The sequence below is a fragment of the Micropterus salmoides genome, unplaced genomic scaffold, assembly GCF_014851395.1.
Source record: "Micropterus salmoides isolate LMB-PRFRI ecotype aquatic unplaced genomic scaffold, ASM1485139v1 Ms_hic_scaffold_20, whole genome shotgun sequence".
In the NCBI taxonomy this organism is placed as follows: Eukaryota; Metazoa; Chordata; class Actinopteri; order Centrarchiformes; family Centrarchidae; genus Micropterus; species Micropterus salmoides.
The window spans coordinates 6,201,919-6,224,819 of NW_024041151.1; the positions used below are offsets into that span (position 1 = coordinate 6,201,919).

The 22,901-nt window shown below is 38.9% G+C and overlaps 1 protein-coding gene across 6 annotated transcripts; it reads left to right on the top strand.

The window, feature by feature from the left end:
- The first annotated feature begins 1,133 nt into the window (after positions 1 to 1,133).
- On the top strand, positions 1,134 to 21,541 carry rilpl1 (Rab interacting lysosomal protein-like 1). 6 transcript variants are annotated; one of them, XM_038734019.1, is made up of 10 exons: positions 1,134 to 1,716; positions 4,730 to 4,877; positions 6,306 to 6,424; positions 9,928 to 10,173; positions 10,952 to 11,128; positions 12,644 to 12,694; positions 12,773 to 12,927; positions 13,020 to 13,124; positions 15,735 to 15,822; positions 18,464 to 18,601. In XM_038734019.1, the coding sequence occupies exons 1-10, from the start codon at positions 1,429 to 1,431 to the stop codon at positions 18,467 to 18,469; spliced, it is 1,383 nt and encodes a 460-aa protein (XP_038589947.1). In that variant the 5' UTR covers positions 1,134 to 1,428; the 3' UTR covers positions 18,470 to 18,601. The 6 variants fall into 6 exon arrangements, with proteins under 6 accessions (XP_038589947.1, XP_038589948.1, XP_038589946.1 ...); XM_038734020.1 differs by lacking the exon at positions 18,464 to 18,601 and having other exon boundaries at positions 15,735 to 15,828; XM_038734018.1 differs by lacking the exon at positions 15,735 to 15,822 and having other exon boundaries at positions 1,136 to 1,716; positions 18,464 to 21,541.
- The last annotated feature ends 1,360 nt before the right edge of the window (positions 21,542 to 22,901 follow it).

A 22,901-nucleotide genomic window follows, 5' to 3' on the forward strand; every position in this document is an offset into this window, starting at 1 on the left:
GTAATTTAGATACGTAATCTAATTACAAAATAAATGTACTGTAATCTGTTACAGTTACTGGTAAAAAAAAAAAAGTGAAATTCTGAACAGGAAACAACTTCTTTGCTAAAAATGTGAAATTAAATTACTGTTACATTTGAAAATGTTCATGATTACATTGGTGGTTACATCTGAATATTTTCTGTAAAAAGGCTATATTTTGAATAATATTCATTTTGTTGCTTTGCATGTTTTTCATGTGCACAATGTCTTCCTTTGCCATTTCCAGTCACAACTGTTTAATAAAGTTTGATGCTTCTCTGATGCTTCTGATCGGTTCTCATGTTTAAATTTGCAGTGCCACCAGTCTGCCAGATAAACTGCCTCTCAAGCTGTTTTTGGAAAATGGTTAACAGTTGAAAACATTCATTAGAAATGTAGAAAAGTAATTAAATGTATTTATGTATGTGATAGGTTATATTACTTTGATAAAGTATATAAATATATCCGAATTTAGGATAATAGTTGTTAGTATTATATTAGTTTATTTATATTTTGCTTTAATAAACTGAATCGGCAAAGTAACTAAAGATGAAAAATCTGAAATGTAGTGAAGTACGAGCACCTCAAAATTGTGCATACATACAGTACTGCTAGTTACCAGCTCTGCTCCTCCAAGTGGTTTTTTTTAATGTACCCAGGGTTTTGACAGATCTGGGGAAAACTGCATTTTCATACTATGCACCCTGGGCATGGAATAATTTGCAAAAAGATCTTAAACTAGGAACGCCTATATCAATTGATAAATTGATATCAATTGATAAATTGATATCAATTTATCAATTGATATAGGCATCATAAAGAATGTGGTGAAAGAGACATGTTGTTTTTCTTGAGAGGCCATCATGTTTGAATAGATGTTTTTTTTTGGTTTGTTTTTTGTGGATTTTCTCATGATTGTATGTAGCATTTTAAAATGTTGTGTTTATGTATGGCTGCCACCTTGGCAAGGTCTTTCTTGTAAAAGATATTTTTGATCTCAATGAGACTTCCTGTTAAAATAAAAAAAACTTCAGTATATGTACTTTGTTATTTTCAAATTGTTACAACGCATTAATCAACATTAGTTTTATTTTGAAACGTCTAGCCGGAAGTTGTACGTTTCAAGATGGCGCGCTTGACAACGGTGTCCAGTGGCCCACAGGCAGGACGGCGATATTTATCCCAAATAAATCAACTTACCGCCCGGACTCAGCCGTCGGTGATGGATACGCGGTAGTTCGGCTGTTTTATGGTGTTTTACGGTGTGTCTGAGTTCATGTTTTTAAGATAAACCGGCAGAGTTTAGCTAACTTAGCAGAATTGTTCCACCAGGGGAAGGAAGTTTGCCGCGGCGGGGAAACATAATAGGAAACCGGGCAGGGCCGACACATCCCGACACATCCCGACATGGAGGACTCCGGCTCGGCCCTGGAGAAGAATGTGGCCGACCTCACGGTGATGGACGTGTACGACATCGCCGCGGTGGTGGGCCAGGAGTTCGAGCGGATCATAGACCAGTACGGCTGCGAGGCGCTGTCCCGGCTGATGCCCAAAGTGGTCCGGGTGCTGGAGATCCTGGAGGTGATGGTGAGCCGCAACAGCATCAGCCCGGAGACCGAGGAGCTGCGGCTGGAGCTGGACAAGCTGCGGCTGGAGCGGCTGGACCGGCTGGAGAAGGAGAAGAAGCACAGGAAGGTCCGGCAGGCCTGATCAGTATCACCCTGATTCAATATTTACATCACATTTATTGTTGACAAGCTGTCAGAAAACAAGCAAACAGTGTTATGAGTACTTTGATACTTTAAGTACATGGTAATATTACTTGTACTGAATGTTTTCAAAAGGACTTTTACTTGTATTTCATTAGGTCTGGTATTGCACCTTTTGCTTAACTAAAGAATTTGAATACTTCTTTCAACCCTGATAGTAATACATTATAATTTCATTATATTTGTATTAAAAGCAGTGGTGGAAGATGTGATAGAGTATTTTCAGTAGTCTGGTATTGCACCTTTTACTTAAGTAAAGGATTTGAATACTTCTTTCACCTCTGATAATAATACATCATAATATATTTGTTGATTATTACAGCTGTGGCGCAGGGGTGGAAGTTGTATTCAGAACTTTAAGAGATACCTCAGTGTTGAAAGACTCTGTTACAAGTAAAAGTCTTGCATTCAAATGTAAGGTACTAAAAGTAAAAGTACTCATTATGCAGAAATGGACCAGTACAGAATGATACACATTTTATTAATGGCTTTAAACTATTGATGTTGCAGCTGGTAATGCTAATGTTATATAATTTCTATATGGCCCGTTAGCTTAATCTATGAAAATGCGTCATAATTATTATTTTTTGTTATGCTTTTAATTAATTAATCCAATTAATAATAATCCAAATCTATAAACTAACTAAAGCTCTTAAAATAAATGTAATGAAGTACAAAGTTCAGTATATCCCTAGAAGTATAAAGTACCTCAAAATTGTACTTACTTTGAGTACAAGTACAGAGTAAATATACTTTGTTACTTTTAATCACTGCTAATCAGACCAAGTGTAACATGGCCACAGAGTCAATGTGATTTAACCAGAGGAAGGATTTAGATCCTTTACTTAAGTAAAAGTACTAATACCACTGTAAAAATACTCCATTACAAGTAAAAGTCCTGCATTGAAAATGTTACTTAAGTATTATCAGGAAAATGTACCTAAAGTATCAAAAGGAAATGAAACGCTGACAGGCTCAGATTGTTGTTATAAGTGTCTGACAACATTATGGAGAGGATCCCTGCAGAGACAGACCTTTCTTTAAAGATCCTTTTTGTTTAACCAGAAACAGTCGCTAAGTCGCTGCTGGTTAAAGCCACCAGACTCCTTTGATAAAAACAGTAATTTTACCTCTCTGGTCTACCGCTGCCTTCATCGGTTAGTTTGTGTTTACGTGTGACTTTTGTGTTTTTAACCCTTTAAAACAACAAAGTCAGACAATAACACAAACAGACGAGCATCTCCTGTGCTTTAACTCTCCCTGTCGGATAGTTCCTGTTTGTTTAGCGACAGATGAGGACAGCCGAGGTGAAAATGTGTCCCTGAGTCAGCAGGAAAATGTTACTCCTCAGTTATATTTGTCTCACGTGTGATTGTTTCCAACTAGGCGTCAAAGTTTGGTATGGATTCAAGACTACACAATCTGAACTGCGTGAAACTAATGCGCCTGGAAATGGATACTGTTGACTAAAACATCACAGATTAAATTCAGGTCACAAAAGGTTAAAAACAACAAAATAAATACAGTAAGTTTTGCTGTAGAAGTGCTGTAAAAATATTGTAGTGAAATAAAACTTTAGCCTCTGAGAAGCAGTGGTGGAAGAAGTACTCAAATTAGCAGTACAATACATCAATGTACTCTTTATTAGAAGCAAAATACATGCCTTCAAAATAAGTAAAAGTCAAGAATCAAAAGTAAAAGTACTTGTTCTCCCTGTGACTGATATATTATCATAAATGATTTATTAGATTGTTAATATTTATACATTGATGTTTAAGTAATAGAGTTGCAGCAATAAGTTGATTCATTGATGACTATTTTCAAAATCAATTAAAAATTTAAGTCCTTTTTTTATGCAGTTTTGCTGGTTCCAGCCTCTTGAATGTGAGCATTTGCTCTGCTTCTTTGTCTTATGTGATTTTATTAATGTAAAATCATTATCTAAAGTAACTAAAGCTGTTATATAAATGTAGTGCAGTAAAAAGTACAATATTTCCTACTAAATTGTGGTGAGTAGAAGTAGAAAGTAGCATGAAATGGGAATGGAAATATGGAGTAAAGTTGAAGTACATCTAAATTGGTACTTGCTCGGTGCTATAAAAGTTTATATGTAAGTTTCTCGTGACGGTGACTGAGCCTCGGTGAACAAAGTCACCCGTTCACTGATTAACTGCGTCTCATGAGCGTGACAGAGTGCAGGTTTCTGCTGTGACTGAGAGGGATCAGTCAGTAGAAATACACGGTGCTGAACTCTCCACACACAAGTCTGGTGTGGGCAGAGTAAGAGGTTGTATTTGTCACATGATCAAAATGAAGCATGCACACTGGCTAAAAAAGCAATGTAAAAGAAATATAAAGAACAAAAATTCAAAAGACAAAGAAAAGAAAGATGTAGTAGGGCTGCAAATTATGATTAATTGATATTCCAATTATTTTCTTTGATTAATCGTTTTGTTCATAACATGTTTATATTTCTCACACAGCCCAAGGGGACGTCTTCAAATGTCTTCTTTAGTCAGACCAACAGTCCAAAACCCAAAGATATTCAGTTTACTATCATATATGACAAAGAAAAACATAAAATTGTTACGTTTGAAACATTTATCTTGAGTTAGATTTGATTGTGAGACGAGTATTGAGACGATGAAATGCAGTTTAGCATCTAAGTTCTTAAGTCATAAACACGTTTAGTGGAAATATATAAATTAACAGTAAGAAGTAGACATGCAAATATACACAATATGAACACGTGTAGCAGTTACCAAAATATAATGTGCAGGTATATGTACAACTATAGACAGTAGTATAAACTTGAATAAACTACATGTACAATCAAATTGTGTCAATCAATTAATCTGCTAATCATTGCAACTCTGAAATGTACCGTATGTACTATTAGTATCAGAATGCTAAAGCATGTATTGGCTGTCTGAGTACAGGAGCTGGAGCTGGTGGAGGACGTGTGGAGAGGAGAAGCTCAGGACCTGCTCTCCCAGATCGCTCAGCTGCAGGAGGAGAACAAAAGCCTCCTCACCAACATGTCCATCAAAGACCCCATGAGTGAGGAGGACCTGCAGAGGCACGAGGGTGAGGACGTGTGCTCACAACACACAGACAGACATCATCACCTTTAAATGCTGAAAATCACAAAATGACTTTAACAACACGTTTGCATTACATCTTTTAAAAAAAAATCTTTCGATTAACACTCCGTTTTAAAAACATGTCTTATATGTTTTATTATTATTATTCCATTCAGTTTAGGTTTATATATATATATAGCGCCAATCTTAACAAAAGTCTTCTCATTGCAATTTCTATAAATAGAAGGTCTAAAAACATACTTTTTATAATATTACTAACAGAGACCCAACAATTCCCATTTTTATTAAGGTTTTAATCTTATTTATTTTTGGGGTATTTAAACCGTAAAACAAAACCGTTTTATTTTTGTATTATTCTAATCGTCCAATTTTATTGTCCATTATTATTATTATTATTACTACAGGTTTGTTGGAACAATATATTAGGGGGAGAATGGAGACCTTAAAATTGGTTCTTTCTGAGGGAAGCATGCTTTAAAAAATTTGAAACTGAAGGTCTTTTGGTTTTGGACAAATCAGGACACTTAAAGTCATCACTCTGGAAAAACATATTATTGACCAAACAATTTATTGGTTAATTGAGAAAAGAATCAGCAGATTAATCAACGATTAAAATAATTGTTTGTTAAGTAGCCCTAAAATACTAATTCTCTTTCTTGCTGAAAGTTAAATGACAAGATTAACTCTCATGTCTTTACTGTAAACAGGAACCTAGAGCCAGCAGGCGATTAGCATAGCTTAGCATAAAGACTGGAAACAGGTGGAAACAGCTAGCATGACCATGTCTGCAGGGAAGAAAATCCGCCACTTTTTCAGGCAAGCAGCGGCGTCTTGATGCTAAGCTAAGCTAAGTTAAGCGCCTCATAGCTGTAGCTTCATATTTACTGTACAGACACGAGAGCGGTTTCCCAAAATGTCCAACTACTCCTTTAAGTAATGAACGGGACTAGAAAGAGTTAAACTACTTTCTACCTGCTGTTTGTGTTCTGGTTATGCAGAAAACTTTCAGTGATGCTCGCTGTGTCTTACTTTCTCCCCCCCCCCCCCTCTCTCTCGCCATCAAGCACACAGTCACGCACACACACAAACACAAACACACAAAGGAAGTCTTTTCCTGCGTTTTGACGGCGAGCCAGTCTTGTCTCAACGGAGGCTCTTTCGTGGTTTCACACAGAGGCCACAGTCACCCGTACACACTGTGGACAGACCGGCCTCAGTGTGCAAGCACACCTGCTAGACTCACAGAGAGGCAAGCCTGCACACAAATCAGGGTTCCCTCTGTACAACGACTTTTCTCGTCCAATAAAAACAGATTACGAACAAATGCAAACTACTTCTGATAAAAAAAAAAAAAAAAAGTTTGCCTGCTTGTTTGTGTGCGTTCACTCCGCTCACTGTCTGTGGTCACCAGGTATGACGGAGAGAGAGAGGCAGGTGATGAAGAAGCTTAAAGAAGTGGTGGACAAGCAGAGAGACGAGATTCGAGCCAAGGACCGTGAGCTCACACTGAAAAATGAGGACATAGAAGCAGTAAGGCCACAAACTCCCAGCAGCAGCTGCAAAGACGTTTTTTCATTTTGACATGTTCAGAGATGCCGTGCAGCTATATCTCCACGTAGGAGCTGCAGTGATTAGTTGGTTAATGGATTAGCTGATCGACAGAAAACTAATCGAAGAATATTTTGATTGTTGATTTATCGTTTAGTTCAGCAAAAATGCCGAACATCTTAAATTAGATTTTTTGCTGTTTCTCTTTGAGATTTCTGACAGTAAATTTAATATCTTATGGTTGTGGACTGTCGATTGAGTAAATGGAAATCAGTGTAATCTTTAGCGGCAGCCCCACTTCATGTAAAACAACAGATGTCTGAATGAATTAGTTTTTGTTTGTTTGTTTTTTTTTTTTAGAGAAGAGCAACAACATTATGTAGTCCAGTCAAATTTTAGCAGATTCAGCATTTTTGAATTTTAACATGTTTTCAGCCTGGTACAATTTTTTTTGTCTCTATAGTCGTTTTTCCCGTGAATGAAAACTGTGCAGGTGGTGAATTTTTATGTAACTCTCCTGTTTAAATTATATTTATGCATAATTAAGAGAAAATCCACTTGGTTGCTGGGACATGGAGAATACGTCCATGCTCTATATACAGTGGGTACGGAAAGTATTCAGACCCCTTTAAATTTTTCACTCTTTGTTTCATTGCAGCCATTTTCCAAAAATCAAAAAGTTCATTTTATTTCTCAGTAATGTACACTCAGCACCCCATCTTGACAGAAAAAAACAGAAATGTAGAAATTTTTGCAAATTTATTAAAAAAGAAAAACTGAAATATCACATGGTCATAAGTATTCAGACCCTTTGCTCAGTATTTAGTAGAAGCACCCTTTTGATCTAATACAGCCATGAGTCGTTTTGGGAAAGATGCAACAAGTTTTTCACATCTGGATTTGGGTATCCTCTGCCATTCCTCCTTGCAGATCCTCTCCAGTTCTGTCAGGTTGGATGGTAAACGTTGGTGGACAGCCATTTTCAGGTCTCTCCAGAGATGCTCAATTGGGTTTAAGTCAGGGCTCTGGCTGGGCCATTCAAGAACAGCCACGGAGTTGTTGTGAAGCCACTCCTTCGTTATTTTAGCGGTGTGCTTAGGGTCATTGTCTTGTTGGAAGGTAAACCTTCGGCCCAGTCTGAGGTCCAGAGCACTCTGGAAAAGGTTTTCGTCCAGGATATCCCTGTACTTGGCCGCATTCATCTTTCCCTCGATTGCAACCGTCGTCCTGTCCCTGCAGCTGAAAAACACCCCCACAGCATGATGCTGCCACCACCATGCTTCACTGTTGAGACTGTATTGGACAGGTGATGAGCAGTGCCTGGTTTTCTCCACACATACCGCTTAGAATTAAGGCCAAAAAGTTCTATCTTGGTCTCATCAGACCAGAGGATCTTATTTATCACCATCTTGGAGTCCTTCAGGTGTTTTTTAGCAAACTCCATGCGGGCTTTCATGTGTCTTGCACTGAGGAGAGGCTTCCGTCGGGCCACTCTGCCATAAAGCCCCGACTGGTGGATTGCTGCAGTGATGGTTGACTTACTACAACTTTCTCCCATCTCCCGACTGCATCTCTGGAGCTCAGCCACAGTGACCTTTGGGTTCTTCTTTACCTCTCTCACCAAGGCTCTTCTCCCCCGATAGCTCAGTTTGGCCGGACGGCCAGCTCTAGGAAGGGTTCTGGTCGTCCCAAACGTCTTCCATTTGAGGATTATGGAGGCCACTGTGCTCTTAGGAACCTTAAGTGCAGCAGAAATTTTTTTGTAACCTTGGCCAGATCTGTGCCTTGCCACAATTCTGTCTCTGAGCTCTTCAGGCAGTTCCTTTGACCTCATGATTCTCATTTGCTCTGACATGCACTGTGAGCTGTAAGGTCTTATATAGACAGGTGTGTGGCTTTCCTAATCAAGTCCAATCAGTATAATCAAACACAGCTGGACTCAAATGAAGGTGTAGAATCATCTCAAGGATGATCAGAAGAAATAGACAGCACCTGAGTTAAATATGAGTGTCACGGCAAAGGGTCTGAATACTTATGACCATATGATATTTCAGTTTTTCTTTTTTAATAAATTTGCAAAAATTTCTACATTTCTGTTTTTTTCTGTCAAGATGGGGTGCTGAGTGTACATTACTGAGAAATAAAATGAACTTTTTTGATTTTTGGAAAATGGCAGCAATGAAACAAAGAGTGAAAAATTTAAAGGGGTCTGAATACTTTCCGTACCCACTGTATATATCTATGGTGCGTACAGTGAACTGTATTAGTATTTCCAGCATTCACTGAAGATATACAGTAGCACTGATTTTACAGAGTGTGTTTGTAGGTGTTGGGGAGCATCGCTGCAAATGTGAAAAAGTTGTATAAAGCCTCTAATGTCACTTGAGTCAGTGTTGGTTGGGAGAAATATGGTTACCTTAGCCGCTACTAGCATACTGCACCTGAATCTCCAACTAAACTGTCAGTGGTCATGTTGGATTATGGGTAACGTAGGCGCCAGGTTTGCACAAGGAAGAAGAATGAGTGGAATAAACAACCCGATTTCTCTGGACCCTGTTGCATTGATGTGGATATTCTGTTTTTAAACTGTGAGTCCAACAATGTTACAGAAGTGCACTATTAAGTCGCAGTACATTAACGTTATTGATTAACACCATGACGATTCAAAATGAATCATGTAAAAAAAAAAAAAAAGATTTATTTTTTATTGGCATTTACAGTCTCCAGCAAAATCAGCAAAAAGACTAAGATAGATAAGAACATGTAATATACAATTAAACTAATAAACAGTTCAAACAATTAAATAAACATACAGAAAATAAACATAAAGTTAAACCAACACAATCAAACCAATGGTTAAAGTATATCACTGTACAGAGCGGCTCCTTTACCACTCAGACTCATTCATGAGAAATGCAACACCGCTTTTTCTTCTTAAAAAGCAATCTAAATTTTATATTTTAAATTTTAGAAATAATGCAGACATTCAAGCGGGACCAAAACTTTAGTCTTTTTACCATAAATAACAAATGATCAGTCTTTAACTTAGAGTGCACCTCTTAAGTTTTAGGAGGGATAGGGAATGTATTTTCCTGTTGGATAACAAACTTTCAGAAATCTGTTTCTGATGAAGGCCTTTGTGCAAGTTTTATCAGCCAAACCTATGTCAAGGACACTGTGTACTAACGGGACTACTGCAAGAAAACATAATACTCTGACACCATCGTTTTAAGTTGAGCAAAGGAGTTGACTGTGTAACTTGAATTTGATAAATTGCCTTTTTAATAGGATGAATAGGTCACTAAGGCGGCTTTAGATGAAGTCAGAGGAGCACATGTTGTGTTAATTCTGCCTTTGACTCAGCAAGTCTTTGTCATGCTAGTTTTGATGACAAATATTTTAGACCGCTGCATTTCCTGTTCTCTGAGGCTTTTATAATTAACCCATGTTCCCCAGTGTTTATATCCGTCTGTGTGTCTCTGCAGCTCCAGCAGCAGCAGTCTCGTCTCATGAAAATCAACCACGACCTGCGCCATAAAATCTCAGTGGTGGAGGCGCAGGGGAAAGCACTGATTGAACAGAAGGTGGAACTGGAGGCCGGTGCTCAGGCGCGGGGACAGGAAGTCACTGCCCTTCGGCAGGAAGTTACACGCTTGAGGGAAAGACTTCAAGGTGACCTGCCGGCCCAGAACCTTGAGGAGCCTCCACCTCAACCCCCCTCACCTGCAGAGGTAACGCTGCACACAAAACTAATAAAAGAGCTACATGTGAGTTTGTAGTCAGAATTTAAAATTGAATATTGAGTTTTATTTCTAAAGTTCTGCAAGATACCCCAGAAAAACGTCTGTTTTGAAAGATTCTGTCATTGTGTAAGCTTTAAGCATCCTGTTAGCTCAATATAAGCACAGTGCATTGTGGGTTCACATCTGGTCCACTGCCATCCGCTTTCTCTCATTGCATCGTATCTACAAAGGTTAAACTGCCAAAAAAGGTCTTGAAAAGGAGCTCTTGCAGAGAGTTGAGAGTTAGATTGATACTGCACTCATGTCAGTCCGTTCAAATTGAAGCTACAGCCAGGGGACGCTTAGCTTAGCTTAGCACAAAGAGCTTTTTACCTTAGGAGTAGGACAGAGTCAAGCTAGCTTCTTACCCTGTTTCCAGTCTTTATGCTAAGCTAAACTAACTGTCTCCTGGCTACAGCGTCACACAGACACAGGAGGGGTTATGATCTTGTAAACTAACTTCCAAAAAACTATTTCTTGAAGAAATACTTATAAGTCATGTTGATTGCAATGCTAACTAGCTGTATGTTCCAGTTATAAAAGAGGTCTGATCACTTTTAGGTGCAACTTTTCAAGCCAATATCATAATCAGTAATTTTCCAATGAAGCCATATACCTTTATCTAAATTGCAGGTGTATAAATCAATAAAAATACAGCTGAGAAAAAAGGAGATAGTAACTAGTATTGCTTTTTAAAAGGGTAATAAAGTGTCTTTTACTCCACCAGCGTGGTAAAGCTGCTGCAGTGGTTGCGGGGGCTCAGGGCTGGTCGGACAGACCTGACCCCTCTGAGCTGATGTTTGGTGGGTTTGATCCTTCCCCACGACCCCTGCCTGGTTCCCTCAGCCCAGAGGGACACGAGGATGGGGAGGAGGAGGCTGAGGACGAGGCAGTGTTGCTTTGGGTAATACAGAAGTTAGAAACCAGAGTGGTGTGATTGTCCCGACTCTTAACTCCAAACCTGCACTCCCCTCCCGGAGGAACAACCACATCGTTAGAAACAAAAACATGCTAGTATACTAACATTGTATGACCCATGGGAAGTGCTCAAGTGGCTTGGCATGGGTGTTTAAGAACTAACGAGAGTCCGTAGGATTTGTCGCTCCACAGCGAACTGGGTGACAACTGCACCGTTGACCTTTCTAAATAAAGGTCACTCCGACTGCTCAGCCTCTAACAGCACAAAGTCCACCTTGATCCTGAAACACTGACAGTAGAGACGGTTGTTTGAAGTCCAACTGAAATGAAAGTGCATGTATTTCCCCGCAAACCAAATGGAGAAATTTATATTTTTTGGTCTCGTGAATTTGTCAGAATACCGTTTGTCATTTCTCCATCTACATATATGGAAAAGTCGTTTCCATACAGCCATTTAAATTGCTTCTTTTTAAAGCGTAGTTGCATGAAGCAGTAACATCAGTCTCCTATCATAAAGTTTCAATCCAAGAAGTTTGTTTCATGTGTAATTTGAGGAAGGTCACAGCCTCTTCTTTACGCCACACGGATCGGATGTTTTCATCTCTCCGGTGGAAGCTTGAGTGACGCATGCTTCAATGAACGTCTTCATTTATTCCCTAAGTTTATTTTCATTGCACTTTATCACATTTTGTTTTTATGATACACAAACATTTCCACCTCTGGTGATATTTAGACTTCCTTTTCTCATTTCCACCTTTTCCACTCATAAAAACAGGTGGGTGGAAATGCACTTACTGACCTACACCAGATAAGAGCCACAGACCTTTGAATAACAACCTACTTTAGCTTTCCTGCTAATGTATCCTTCTTATCTAACAAACATGAACACTCTTCTTGTCCTGCACTTCAGCTTCTTGAATGAGCGACAAAACAAACGTTCACCGGGGAAAAGCGCACTGCCAACATCAGTTTGCAGGCTAGACAGCTACATAGCTGCTCAGCTGCAGCACATAAATGCACTTGCAAATTTAACTTCGCTCCAGTTTCATGCCAGTTTGGTCCTTTCTCTTTAAAACCACTAACAACACGCTGTCTGCCCATGACATTTAAGCTACAGCGCACATTTGTTTACTTTGTCAATCAAACACCGACACGCCCCTCCAGCCGGCTTGGAGGAAAAGGAGCATTTCTGATATTCCCCAAAGAATTTATTTTCTTCCCTTTTAAGAGAAAAACAGTTTCAGTTGGACTTTGTCTTTGTGTATAAAATACATGTTAATAAAAATGATTGTTTTGTTGTTTTGGCTCAGTGCATGAGTGACTTCTGTCAGCTGCATGTGCTGTTTAAGGCTTTCCGGTGTTGTTTTAACAGACAGCGAATGCCTCGATTGTGCCGAGTTAAAAAACAAAACTGTTTTAGCCTAAAGGGAGGAGGGAAGGGCGAACAAATGTATTGGAACAAGGCCTGGTGTCTGACTTAGAGTTCATCGTTTGCCACCAGGAGGCGATGTGCGATGAGGACATGCCTGCTGTGTTCCAATATTTTACCAAGGTATCCTCACTTCCTTCCCGCCTTCCTCCCTTTTCTCTGGTTTTGTTTCCTCTCTGTGATGCATTTGTGTCTCGGCAGGAGGCGTTGTGCGAGGAGGAGTCGGGAGGCCTGGACCCAAAGGACCCCAACCGGCCCCGGTTTACGCTGCAGGAGCTGAGGGATGTCCTCCACGAGAGGAACGAGCTCAAGGCCAAAGTCTTTCTGCTGCAGGAGGAGCTGGCCTACTACAAAAGGTACTCACAGGCACATATCTCAATCTGAGGAGATCAGTTCTTATAATCGAGCATAATTACAGCTTAAGTTGTTGATTAATCTGTTTTTGCAGTGATGAGACAGAGGATGAGATTGTTACTCCTTCTCCTTCTCCCTCACCTGAACTGAGGACTCGCTCCCGTTCTTCTGCCCAGCCAGAGTCAGGAATCAAACGCTTGTACGTTGTGTTCACTCACTCACTCAGATACATCTACCCACTCGCCTATTGAAATCTCACAGACCACCTTCCTTCACTTTGAGATCACAAACACTCAGATTGCTTTGCATGCGCTGAGCAAAGGCTTATTAAAAAGATCCCTGCATGCTCAAACATTTACATTTTACTCTTTACAGGAAATATACAAATTAAATTTTGGCTCAAGCTTGTTCTTTATAAGAAAGGTAACGTCTCCGCACCAGCAGAATCAGAATCGGATTTATTGCCAAGGTGGTTTTACACATACAAGGAAGATATCCAATAAATATGAGATTGACGTGTACAGTACCAGATATGTTTTATTATTTCAGGCTGGTTGACTGTCATAGTATCTCAAAAAGGTATTTGAATTTTAGAATAAAGAATTTATAATACAGAAATGTCTAATCAGCTAATTAACTCAAAACCACTTGCAAAGGCTTCCTGAGCCTTTGCTCTCTCCGTCTGGTTCTGGAGCTCACAGTGAACTTTTTCACGATATTCAAATATACAAGATAGAAAAGATCACTTCATATTGAGTTATTAACTAGGTGAAAGCAGCTTGACAAAATGTCCTTAACTATAAAAGAAACACATTAAAAATAAAATAAAAAATATAACGACAAGCATAGTTGTGTTTTAGCTGTATCCACAAAAAAAAAAAACTTTCAGTGATTATAACTGGAAACAGCTCGTACACACGCCCACTTCCTGTGTTTGTTTGGCCTAAAACAAAACAAACAACTAAAATGTGTCAAATTCTGGTCTTTCCTGTGTTTCAGCACGTTGATCTGGTTTGTGCTGTCCATGTAAAAATCAGACTTTACAGCAACACATGTAATCTTGTTAAAATGGCCAAAACAACATTTTAATAGTAATTGTACTATTAGAGTAATAGCTGCAAAGTAGACTTAGGAATGTGGGACTGAGTCACCTGCTGAGCTGAATCACACAGATCCCGTCTTATTATGAATGTAGTTACTAGAAAATTGTTTAAACAGTAGCCCTCGCCTATTAAATATGTGGCCTTCGCTGTGTGACGCAGTGTCACTACTCATTTTCCCCAAAGCTTAATACGTGTAATATTATAAAAATATAGTAATTTCTTCTAACGTAAGCAGAAGCGAGGTGAGGTGGCCACTTTAAAACACTGCGTGACAACTCGCTCCATATTAAGCAATGTATTTGAGATTTCAGACATTTATAAAATCATTGTTTTAGGGCTGCAACCATGATTATTTTCATTATCGGTTAATATGTTGATCGTTATTACAAATTAACGATTTGTTTAGTCTATAAAATGTCACATAATAGTGATTTTCCAGAGCTCACATCTTCAAATAACTGATTTTGTCTGACAATCAGTCCAAACAAAACCCAAAGATATTTAATGTTATAAAACAGAAAAGCTACAAATCTTCACAGATTTAAAGGCAGTAAACGTCAAAGGTTTGTTATTTATATATTCATGTCATGGACACGACGTTGTGTTGAACTTTTTAGGACACTTTTTTGATAGCGCACAAATTTTACACTTATTTCTTACACATGTAAACATAGTGCAGTATTGTAATGCTTTAAAATGGGAGTGAGCATTGAAGTGTATTTCTGGCCTTTTGAAAAAAAATCACATGATTAGTCACGTGATAGCAGGGGAGTTTCAGAACCTCCTGAGAAGGTCACGCTTAAGAAACAGTGTCTGCGTGCGCTGATGCTGTGTTGCATTACTGCACCGAACACTTTCTTCTGTTTCTAAATAACCTTACTTGTCAGCGTTGCACAAAAGAGATTTAAGATTTGAAGACACCACGCTCACCACTCCGTGTGCATGGTTAATGATTAGCATGCTCGGGTCATGGGTCAGGTCACATCACATGACACACAAACACACCATGTTGCAAATGAAGGAGCGTGTTTTCATTTGCCTGCACCCATTTTATTTTTCTACGCTAAAATAAACTAAAGCATGTTTTGGTCCCTCCCCTTCCGGTGGACCACCATGGGACCTTATTTGGGAAAAAATATGTACGGTAGTCAACGGCAAGAGACAACTAATGTTTTGATCCCGTTTGAATTTTGCCCTGAATGACACACGTGATGCTTGTCAATTTTAAAATATAACTTTGAAAGTCAAGAAAGTTGCAGTTTGTCTGTTAAAGTATAAGACTGTGAAAATACATAATTACAAAGACCACAAACAGTGAACGTTAGCTTAGCATGACAACGCCGACATGTTGAGACGAGAGATTTAGTTCATTGAGCGGTTTCACACAAAACTAAATTTTACTTTACAGTTTTACGTCAAACTGCGACTTTCTCGATGGACAAAATGACATTTTAAATTGACAAACATCTTGTGTGTGATTCAGCGCTCAACTCAAACAGGATAAAAACACAAGCTGTCTCTCTCGCCGTCTCATCGTACTTGTTTTTTCCGAAATAAGGTCCCATGTGGCGGGGGGGGTCTCTCTATAGGAACTTTATATTTGGGTCAAACAGAGGTTGATGTGGTCCCTGTCTCCCCCTGTTCGTCCCCCCTCTCTATATACCTCTTGTTGTTTGTGCCTGTGTGTCTTCACCTCTGTGTAACAGGATCTTCACAGCTATTATGCCGATGGTGGCGGCTGGTTTGATCCCAGATGACCCCACTTTACAGCCAATCAGACGTCTCGTATCGCTTGTATGACTCTATATTTTGGTTGGCTTCAAAGTCTGTCACTTTCTCAGCTATCCACTTGCATGTGCTGGGGTTGCTTTTTCAGCCTTTCTCTTCCTACCTTTGTAGTATTCTGATTGGCTGATTGTGGGGCTGTCTCATTAACATTGTCCAATGGGATGATTGTGGATCATAAAAAAAAAAAATCAGCCAGTCAGAATATGAATGTGTAGTCTGTCGTCTTTTCCCTCACTGACCACAATAACAACTGGTTCACGTCTGCTCTAAACTCAGAAATAATTCGGTGGGATTCACAAACTAAAGCGCTTTTAGCCGTTTTGCAATAGTTAGTGATTAAAGCACTGTAATGGACAGTGAACGCAAATTATCATGTTTTATTCATTCATATTATAGTTATATTTTTTAATCTATTGATATTTTAATGTCAACACAAAAAAGGACTGAAATTTAACTTCACTTGTCTTAATGTAAAGGTGCTCTGTGTAGCATTTCGCACTCACTTTAAACTAAAAGTATAATTTTTTGTAAACAAATAAATAAGAATGATGAATGGGGGCATAATCAACTTGTAGAAATGGCACTGCAATATAACCATTGAGGGTAACTGCGCCCAGTCAGAAGTACGTCCAATAAATTGCTTGTTTTTGCCGCTGACGGGCTCAGATTGTTATTACAAGTGTCTGACAACATAATGGAAAGGATCCCTACAAAGACAGAACTAGATCCTTTTTGTTTAACCAGAAACAGTCACCATAACGCTGTGGTCACGGACACCAGACTCCATTGACAAAAACGTAACTTTTGTCTACAGCTGCCTCACCAAAGTCACACACCTACATAGTTTGATTATGTAGTTGTGTGACTTTGGTGTTTCTAAGCATTTAAAACAACAAATTCACACAATATCACATGTAAACCAGCAGTAGACCAGCAACCCCCGTGTTCTGCGAGGTAAAATAGATTTTTTGATCTCTTCAAAATAGATCTTTTGTCGAGGGAGTCTGGTGGCTTCCTTGAGAACACTAGAGTTAAACATTTCTGGTTAAACAAAAAGGATTTTACTCTTTGGCCTCTATGGCCTGGCTCTGTAGGGATCCTATCCATAATGTTGTCATACACTTATAATAACAATCTGAGCCTTAGTGGCTGAGCTTTAGTGGATGTACTTTGGCCGGTCGCAATTGCCCATAAGGATTATGTTGCAGCCCTGCTTCACTGCTGCCGACTGCAGCACGTTAGCTCATTACTGGACCAATTTCAAAAAATGTTTTCCCAATTAGTCCCACAGACATATAAAATATAGGAAGCTAGGGTCCAGGTTGAAAAATCCCAAACTTAGCCTTTAAATATACAGACAAATGCCCACTGGCATATAGCAGGTGTTAATGGGCAAACTAATATTAACCTGTTTGAAACGGACAACTTTTTGCCCCTATTTCCAGGGAAAAACGCCTAAAATAACATACCCAAAATGAATCAGGAATAACATATTAGCTTATAAATGAACATATTTATTTTACCATTACAGACTAAATGGAGTCTGCAATAAAGAAAAATATGATATTTTCATCCTCGGCTGGTAAAAAAGCTGTATTTTTAATGCAATAAACCATCAAAACCATCATAAGATAGATTATAATGCAACTGAAAATCTTCTAATACACCTCGAATGCAAATGTAACTGTAAATTTGATGAAAATAAACTAAAATACAACAGTTATCGTACGATATTTTCAAAATATACCAGGCGAATGTCCATATTTTGGCTTTAATTAGTTTAGTTTAAACGTTGACTTTTATTGGGATTTATCTTTAAAACACTATTTATGTTCCAACATAATATTGAAATATTGATAAAAACATTGAATATTCATCAACATTCCTGTCACCAAAAGTAGCTTGAGAACGGAAAATCCGCAAAAAAGACCGTGTGTTTTAAAGCGGCACTTCTCATGCTCTGCAGAAAAAGGCGAGAGACGGCAGGCACAGTATTGCGCAATAATCAAGTGGCGCCCGGAGATATTTTTAGCAACAATGTGGCTGATTTTTGGACTGAAAACAGCGAAAATCACAAAAGTCAGTGGTTTTGAATTTTCATGTGCCATGAGTCAAACAGCATCAAACACACCACTAGGCAAAGTTGACATGTAACACGGTAAACCTGTATGCCGGTGAAAAGGAGCATCTGCCAGTTAAATAGGAGTGTTAAGTCGTTTATAGCTTGCAGACAAAATCAGCAGGGTCATGTGTCGCTAAGAATCAGTGTAATGCTGGTAAGAATTGATAAATGACAGTGGAGATCAGAGACAACAGCAGCACACCACGCCACTCAGATCTGACATATACCTGTAGGCCAAGAGCTGCTTTACAGTCTAAGCTTTTTCAGCCATCAAGATTATTAGGTAATTTGTTTTTAAATGTCAGGAGCAAGAGCATGTAGAAGTAATTATACCAAAGTATCACAATTAACTTCCCATAAATAATTCAGTTTTAATGCCACACATACAAAATGTGACACTAACACTGCTTTACAAATGACTGATATTCCCTGTCATGCTGCATTTGTCATATGACACCGACACATCCATGACTAGCCATCTACTCAAGACACTGCCTCTCTCTTCCCTCCTTCCTCTCATCTCAGGTTTAGTTTCTTCTCACGGGACAAGCAGCGGAACTCGCAGAGAGGTGCGCAGATTGACGTCGGCTTCGGCTCGTGGGCGGGGAAAGACGACGTGTACACAGAACAAGCCCAGGAGGCGTTGCAGCACATGTAGTCCCACCTGGACGGGATATGTCGAGGTTACTCAAAACTCCCAGAACTCTTAACACTCCCATGTCCATCACTCGAGGCCAGCTTGTGAAGCGTTGATCGCACGCCAGTCCACCACTAGTGACTCACACTGCAACCGCAATATCATGTGCTTGAGGTGAGAAGGCCGACAGAAGGAAGAGTGAGCGGATCACCTTGAATGAGGCTGCAGCTTTTAGATAAAGATGTTCCAAAAACCTTTTTTTACAAAAGGGCCACAAGTTTAAAAATACTAGAAAATGGTGCATGAAGGATTTTACAGAATCAGACACGATGATCTGTAGATGAGAAGGTAAACTCAAGTTCAGTGAAGGAAAACGGAAAGTTAATGCAAATCAAGTGGTTAACGATATGTTGGTATAAGTCCAGAATAAACGTAAGTGGGTGAAAAGTACGACGGAGGGGAAGGCTTGGGAAACAAAATGGTGCTGTAAAAGTCTATTCCAGCTATTTGATGACCGAGGAGGGTTTTATATACAGTATATATTATGAAGAATAATAAGAAAATACAATAAAAAATAAATAAAATCAAAGGCAAACATGCAAATAAAACAATAACATGACACTTTTGTGTCCCAATAATGTATTTGAACTTTCTGGCCTTGTTCATGTGGGTGGCTGGCAGGTACATCACATCACCAGCATTTTGGCAAATTGAAACTATGCAGCTCAGCCGTATAAAATGATGCTTAGAATCACAATTTAAAAGCGTCACGCAACATACAGCAAGTGTGGAAGCCCATTTCTGCCAAAGAAAGAAAGAGAAAACACACACAGAGAGTTAGACATGATAAAAATCCATGGTACGTCAACTCACAGTTTTGACTTAGTGTCTAATTAGTTTTACTTAATAACTAATTGTTTCTCACCAAGTCAAAACTGATGACTTGCCGAGTCAATATTATGAGAGCGTATCTCATAATTTAGATTTTTAATAATAGCAAGTCATCATAGTTTTAACTCACTATCTTCTAATTTAGTTTTAATAATAACCATGTCATCATAGCTTTGACCTAATATCTCCTAATTTAGATATTTTAAAATAACCATTAGTCATTATAGTTTTGACTTGATATCTTTTTATCATGCATAACCCATGTTTTTTTCTTTTCCCGTTGTCAGTGGGCTTCCATTATGTTCAGTCTACACTTCTCTCACAACTAACTCACAGTTATGAAATGGACTCAAATGACTACGTAAGAGCAGCGTGGAAAATCCGCTAATATCCACCATCCAGAGCCACAAAACACCCATCGCACATCGTTCTCATATTCAATCCTACAGTCTGACGATAACAGTAATTTATCACAGTATCACCAGCTGCACCAAAGCAGGTTGTAATCTATGACCGTCCTCTTTGGTAATAAAGCCAACAGATGCAGTTTATCGAAGAAAACAAAGTAACTCAACAGCCTTATAGCCTTTGAGCACTCCAGGACACTGTATAACTAGATTCACAAAAGCAGCATTGTCAGTACTAAACTCCTGTGAGATGCTTATTAATTTATTTGTGTTTTTAATATAACAGGAGAGAAACATTGATTTCCTGCCTGTATTTAGAGGAGACTAAATAAAACCTGATCAGAGCATCCTTAAAAGGTTCAGTCTGGTGACAGTCCATATTTTTCGTCATGTCAACAAATCCCATAGCTCACACACACTGTCGTTTATTTTCACACTATCGCCCAGCTGCCCTGAATACTCAGAGCAGTAAATGTGGATTAATCCTCCGCTGAAACTAGCATTTTTTAAAGGATTAAAATCTTCACTACGAACCAAAGGGCTTGGAGGCTGGAGAGCCACAGACAGGACGTCAGAGAGTGTTCAGAAACACATTGTTGATTTTTGTCCTTCCATGAGATTTGTTGAAAATAAGTAAAATATAGAAAAACACCAGCCTTGTTCTTTAAAATCCTCTATTCCCGTAAATAAGGCACGCACATGAGCCACTGAGCTGGATTGTATTTTTAAAAAGAAAAACGTTCATTGTAATGTTCTGCAAGTTTTCCCACAAAGGAAGTAAAAGGTTTTTTTTAACTTACTCTTTTGTCACCCTAAACATCTAGTTATAGCTACCTTTAAGCTCACATCAAGTAGAAAAGACACAGCAAGATGCGCTTGCATATTGAGGCTTGCTAAATACACTTGTGCTTTTATGCATCATTTATACAAGGCCTCAAATATAAACGTGGTTTCAAAGCTATGTTATGAGCAACAGCGTATGATTTGAATACAATATAAATATAAAAATCATGACGTTGCATCACAAGTAACATTTAAAATCTTCCTCAGTTTGAGCTCAGGAGGCTGCTGAGAGGTTTCAAGTGTGGTTTACGTTTTATAAAGAAAGGCTACATCGGTGGTTGCAGCTTCTGCTTTTACAGCTTGCCTTCACGCTTTAACCACTGACTGATGTCCTCAACCCGGAGAGGCAGTGAGTAAGCTGTGTGGTGTGTTTTAAAAGTAGCGGCACTTTATCTTCATTTATACTCACCCAGCGAGGGGGGATAAATTAATCTGAAATGACAAAAACACTGTCAAGAGGCTTAAAATGAATGTGTGTCAATGAGTGTGTAAGCAGCTACCCGTGTTTTTACATATTTGAAGACAAAATAATATTTATTGCAAGAAAGCATCACATTCTAGACGCTTGAAGTCAAAGGGATCTGGACAGTTTAGATGTGAACATAGTGAAACATTTAAAGGGAAATCTCAGACATGGCAACATTTCCAAATGCTCACTCCAGCTTGTCAGCTCGTTATTTAAGTCCGTGGCGATCACCATCTCATGCGTTTCTCTGATTAAAATGGATATTTAAAAGATATCATGAATGGATCATCGTTTTATTAAATGAGCTGGCTTTCATTCAAACATGTCTCTGCAATAATAAACAATTCTGTAATGTTTAAGTTGTTTGGGTTTGTTTTTTGTTGTTGCAGGTGCTTCTGTATGAAGGACTAAAACATAATTACTTAAATTAATTAATTACAAACATAAATTATTCATAAATAAAAATGAAAAATGCCATTTCTGTACATTTAAATGGATTTATTGATTGCTACATGTATTTAGACTATTGACAGGAAACAGCAAATAGTCTGCTAGAACAAATTCTCCAGGTAACAGGATGTAATTTTTTTCAGTAATCTGCATCAATAACTCTTCCTCCCGGGCAGGAGATATGTAAGAGACATCCCCTTCGATAGCAACACTGATCAGAAACTTCAGTGTGGCGGTGCTTATAATTTTGACCATGTTTGTGCTCTAGCAAGAAAATTACTAGGTCTTTTAATAAATACCTAAAAACAGTCTATGATGTTGGCATTGTGGCTTGAACACACTCAATTAAAAACTCCATTCTCTTGTGAAGTATGGCAACTAACATGTGCCAAACTCTACAAACACAGTGGAGTAAGAGATGTTGAACCTCAAAGCCAAATCTTTCAGAGGAAGGTTTAGTCTCAACCCCTCTGCAAAACTAAAACTACCTGTTCAGATTTGAAAAGAACAGACAAAAGGCCACCAAAAATGAGCATTCAAACAAATCGGGAGTCCGGTGTAAAACTTTGTCTTGTCTTCATTCCTCTGAAAAGACTCAAGGCTAAAGTGCTTAAGTCCTAACATCACCCAGCTCTGTTCCTCTGATCCTCTCAATGTCGTCCATGCCTCGGTCTGTATGGCATCCTGCACCTTCATACGATAAATGGCATTAGGGAGAGTTCACGCTGTACACCCACGACTTCATCCCCCGACACGAAGAGAACTCTGTTGTGAAGTTTGCGGACGATACCACCATCATTGGCCGGATTCCAAATAACGATGAGACTTCAAATCGGGAGGAAACTGCTAATCTTGCAGAGTGGTGCTCAGAGAACAAACTACTGCTCAACGTCAGCAAAACTAAGGAGCTGATCGTTGATTTCAGGAATAAGGAGATAAGGACAAACACTCAGGTGGAGCAGGTGAACAGAGAACCTGACATGGTCATCTCGCATCTCCACGCTGGTGAAGAAAGCTCAGAAACAGCCGTATTTCTTGAGGAAGCTTAAGAAGGCCAAATTCCTGTGCCAAGTTCTTGTAAGCTCTTACAGAGAAAACATCACTAACTGACATGGGATCCGAGTCCCGGTCCTGAGCCTTTCTGAGTTCGTGTGGTGGCATGGGTTTTACTCCGGGAACTCCGGTTTGCTCCCACTTTCCTCAAAACAATTCAGCTATTGGGCTTTCTAAATTTCATAATTCTAAATATGTAATAAATCAATCAATAAA

Excerpts from the sequence above, each read along its gene's own strand:
- rilpl1 (XM_038734018.1), top strand. The coding sequence starts at position 1,429 with ATGGAGGACTCCGGCTCGGCCCTGGAGAAGAATGTGGCCGACCTCACG. Across the intron at positions 10,174-10,951 it reads AACCCCCCTCACCTGCAGAG|CGTGGTAAAGCTGCTGCAGT; the intron begins GTAACGCTGCAC and ends TTACTCCACCAG. Across the intron at positions 12,928-13,019 it reads GAGCTGGCCTACTACAAAAG|TGATGAGACAGAGGATGAGA; the intron begins GTACTCACAGGC and ends CTGTTTTTGCAG.